The following is a 4,500-nucleotide window of genomic DNA, read 5'->3' on the forward strand; positions in this document are numbered from 1 at the left end:
TCTGAAGAGGAAAACCCTGCTGGACTAAGTTGAATGCAGAAAATTGCTAACACGGTGTTGTACCTTAATGTCAGCAGCCTCTGCACTGAATCAGTCAATCTTTCAATGAGTATCTTTGTAAAAACCTAAAATGGAATTTCCGTTGGTTCTTGTCCTCTATTCCTGTTTTGTACAAGGACAGTATCCTCTCTATTTGCGAGTCAAACGTAAACAAGTATTTGACCTTCACCGAACGGCTGACACTCTTTGACCTTGACATTGCGCGCTTCGTTCAGTGCAGCCGCATGGGGTCCGTAGGCTTTTGACCGCATTATCCTGATTCAGAATGAACTTTGGGTAAGAATGTTAGTTGCTAGCTACTTCATTTGCACGAGCTTGAGTTAGGTCAACAACTGAGGTGTGAGCTTACTGACCGAAGGGTTCGTGGTTCGAACCCACCCCGGCTTCTCGACTGCTCTTGTCTAGATGTGGCAAACAGCTCTTGTGCTTCCTTCAAGATTCGTGGCAAATAGCCACCGCAAGAATGCTACAGTTGAGGGATTAAATTTTAATTTGCTCTATTTCTTATGGAGTCGAAAGCTGGAATAACCACGAAATTTATGCGTGTTCCATTTTGTCGTTTCGTTATTGTCGACTTTCGGAGTTCCGTACATAGTTAAAGTTGTCAGCTGATTGCTCGATGCAAGTACCATCGTGACCACCAAAAATCGCAACATTTTATTTCTCCTTGGTCATTTTTTGACAACCTTTTCAAAAATTTCGTCCGCTACGCCCACGACTATGCAAATTTGTTTAGTTTTATTCGACACAAGGACAAGTCACAACACTTAATTGCTTCATCCACCTCCTCAAAGACCTTGAGTTCGTTTATTCTCATGAGTGCAGAGTAAACCAGTTTTTCTGTAGGCGCAGATTTGCCCATGAACTGATCAGTCTTCAGAAGACGCATCCAAACTGGACAGCCGTTCAACTACCTACTCTTCAAAAGAAGACATTCATTGCTGAACGCTTTAAATACCACGTCAAACAACGAGTCGTTTCAAGCCCAGATAGGACTGAAAACAAATGATGCGCCGTCCATATGTGGTTCACTGGGACCACACACAGATTAGATGCTTAGACGAGTGCTAGCAAGCCCACAAAGCACGTGTATCCTGATTGGCTAGTACTCAATTCAACGGCATGGCAGCCATTGGGGTATTATGCCCTGCGGAAGAATAAAGCGCATCTGGTTGTAAGACGTTACCTGCCGCTGGTGTTGCTTGAACAGCTTACGTAATACACTTGTGAAAATATAATATGAGTTGACAGCGAGGTTATTTCTATCGACATTCTTCCACTGTCTATGCTTATCAGCTTGATTTTCAACGCAGCATTCACGATTTCTTCGATTTAGGGGATGGAAGCAAGCTCGTTACAACAGTGCCTAGAGAGTAAAGTCGGCCAAACATTTCACCAACGGACACGCTGTTAGGAGTTCACTAACATCTGTCTAGAAGATAGAATGACGTGAATCACTGAAGAAAGTGTACTGTGCTCTGTCCACAGGACTCGTATGCAAGCTAATCCGTATTTGACAGAGTATTTTCTGCGTCAGAGCTGTCTGATCCCGTTCTGCGTGCTGTACATCACACAGTCATCGGAAAAGTTAACGGAATTTCGGCTGATCGCAAACTGCTGTCATAATGCTGCGTGAAACGGGTTCTTCACTCCCTTACCCATTGTTTCGCTCTCAAATCCTATCATTTATTAATAACTGTAAATTGCCTCGAGGTCTGAAAAATTCACGCTCATGTTATTCCCGTTTGAGCAGGCATTGCTTTAGGTAAAGCAAAATACTTTGATATCCTATATTTTCCGTTCCAGCTGAAAGATAAGGTGGCGGTATTTCTATTTGGAGAGATCTATCTGAGTCTCCAAGAGCCAATGATTCGGTTTGTAGTCTTAGCGGCAAAATTAAACTAGCTTAACTTTTCAGAAAAGAAACTGCTCATAAGGTTATTGAAAATTCTTCGACAGCCCACGACCGGTTTCACCCTACTTGGGGCTCATCAGTTATGGACAGTCCCTGAGTTTTCATCAACCTTATGTTTTATTTGAACCCAAATTGCACTGTTTTCGAGAAATACACTCATTTGCAAATCAATTTGGTTTCCACGAAAGACTCAACTAAATCTCTCGCTTATGATACTCCACAACTGAATGTGCTGCACAAGGTCGTCTCATGCTTCAGTTGGCACGATATTCGAGATATCGCAGTATATTTTCATGAAGAAAACTACTCACAAGCTTGCTGGAAACTCTTAGACAGCCCAAGACCGGTTTCGCCTCCTATTGGGGCTCATCAGGTAGGTGCAGTTCCCGAGTTTCCGTCAGCCGGTCGTGGGCTGTCGAAAAGTTTTCAGCAGCCTTGTGAGTAGTTTCCTTTATGAAGTTTACCTTTATTCTACGTGAATCTGGCCTAAATGAAACAAGAGAGAGGCAACTGCTACACAGTCCCACGGAACATGCTTGTTTTCTGTCACTGCCCCAAGTTCAGCATGAACTGGAGTTTGATAAAATGCCATTAGAAAGATCACATTGGCCACTCAACAATGGAATGCATATGAGTACTGGCGACATATTTGTATAGCAGTCTGCAGCAACATGGAGTCAGATATTTGAGTAACCAAATTCACCTCAGGGTTGCCGCAACATGGTTAAGAAAAAGCGTTATCATAAACGACAGATTCAGCTGGGTCTCAGGTGGGTCTGCAGTCAAAACCAAAAATGGTACGCAGATGAGCGTATTTCGCCAAAGAACGCCAGTATTTTTTCGCCTAAGATTGTTCATACGCACGAAAGTTTGCCCATAATCATCCCCAGTCAATAATTCCAGTTCAGATGTGTCGTCTAGGAGCATCTTTGAATTAAGCGTGTTATGAGACCTTCAGAGAAAACAGTTCATGCAACCTGGTACCGCCGAATTTCAAATGACCTTGATTGACAAGTAAAACCAGCTGGTGTGACAGCCCTTCGGTTCCGAAGTAAACACGTATTCGATAGTCTAGTTTGGCGAATATTGTGGGGATCATTTAACCCTGTTAGACAGATCGATTGAGGCACCAAAGTATTTACTTGTAAGTACACAATGAGTGACGTGATCCTGTCGAATTAGGTCCCCGGTGGAGCGATCAGTCAGACAGCAAGAACGGTTATTGTTTCAAATCTCGTAGAAGATGCAACCCACCCTCTTGTGGGTGCCAAATCTGATGGAAAATAGCGGATGGTCTCTTACTTGTTTGCTAAATGCAATCATGACAAAAACAATAACTTCTGCAAACAGTAATTTGTACATATGGGGATCGAAATCCTCGGTCTGGAAGAGTGCTTCCAACAAAAACAGCCCGTTGCAGCTAGAAATGAGCGTGGAGGGTAGGGAATTGGGAGAATTCGAAGTCACGGTTTGAAACGTGCTCACAGGTGCTATCAGAAGTCGAATGGAGATTATTAGCACCAGATTATCAGAGGTTTTATTTAAAACAAAGTCCTTCAGTGAATAGTTTTTATGAAGAGAGCCTCATGGGAGGCCGAAAGAGGAAGTCTACTGACAACTTATCCCAGTTAACCGAGTAGAAGTAGAGGCTTTCATCTCAACTCGTATTCGAGTGCTAAGAGAGAAAATCGATACACGGAAGTGTAGATTTGGTCACAGAAATGGAACACTTTCCAACAGGAAGCTGGTGAGCTACTTACCGTATCATGCTATTCGTACAGATGTAACTGCTATGTATTTTATCTGTTGTCATAAATTTCGCCAACTTCTACCCTGAAGCTAGGGGAGTGTGTGCATTCGAAATGAGAAAAAGAAACGGCAAGGAAATAGAAGTTGAACGTTCTGTTTCAGATTGAAATCGCATTTGGTTGGACGATCGGGAAATGTATAGCAAAACCGAGTTTGGAGGTTAGACTATATTACACGACACTTTCACCTTCATGGGTCAACCAACCCGAAATTTAGAGCGAAAAATTGACATTCCTTGAAGGTTAGCAGGAAGAGATTGGAAGCGGGCGATGTCTTCTGAAAGCTGGTCTCTAGTGAGAGTAGTCTGCGAAAATGTGGTTCAGTACCTCCGTACAAACACATACCACGGGTACAAAGCAACGGTGCACTGGCCAGTTGGCACCATCGATGAGTCTTTTAGCTCAGACGTTATCCTCTCTTGTTCAATTTATGAGTGATAGGCCAGATCACTATTCAACACCTTGGCCTGACCACACCTTAATATGATCACTCGATAGCAGGCAAAACCAGGACCGATTTGGACAGCTTTTGAGTCGTATTCACTTACATTTGGTTGCCAAACTTGAAAAGGAAGCTGAGCACTTTCTATTATACCTACGCATCCTGACTACATCCAAAACCAGTGGATCCCTAGAGCCTAGTTTTAACAGAAAATCTGTTATTTTCTCCATATGGTGAAGGCGGAAGGAAGAGGAATACCACTACTTTCAACAAAA

General features: G+C 43.0%; 2 protein-coding genes across 2 annotated transcripts in view; one reads left to right on the forward strand and one right to left on the reverse strand.

Annotated features, from left to right (window-relative positions):
- T265_10415 (hypothetical protein) overlaps nt 1–2,072 on the forward strand; it is a gene marked incomplete at both ends in the record, with an annotated part of 7,463 nt that extends 5,391 nt beyond the window's left edge. Inside the window, one exon of the mRNA XM_009176781.1 lies at nt 1,979–2,072. Within this exon, the coding sequence (XP_009175045.1) occupies nt 1,979–2,072 (94 nt within the window). The remainder of the gene's footprint in view (nt 1–1,978) is intronic.
- The window catches only part of T265_10416 (hypothetical protein), a gene marked incomplete at both ends in the record, with an annotated part of 7,339 nt that extends 3,596 nt beyond the window's left edge, over nt 1–3,743 (reverse strand). Inside the window, 2 exons of the mRNA XM_009176782.1 lie at nt 3,278–3,395; nt 3,736–3,743. Coding sequence (XP_009175046.1) covers nt 3,278–3,395; nt 3,736–3,743 — 126 coding nt within the window. The remainder of the gene's footprint in view (nt 1–3,277; nt 3,396–3,735) is intronic.
- Between the last annotated feature and the right edge of the window lie 757 nt (nt 3,744–4,500).

Source organism: Opisthorchis viverrini (assembly GCF_000715545.1).
Source record: "Opisthorchis viverrini unplaced genomic scaffold opera_v5_386, whole genome shotgun sequence".
Taxonomy (NCBI): Eukaryota; Metazoa; Platyhelminthes; class Trematoda; order Opisthorchiida; family Opisthorchiidae; genus Opisthorchis; species Opisthorchis viverrini.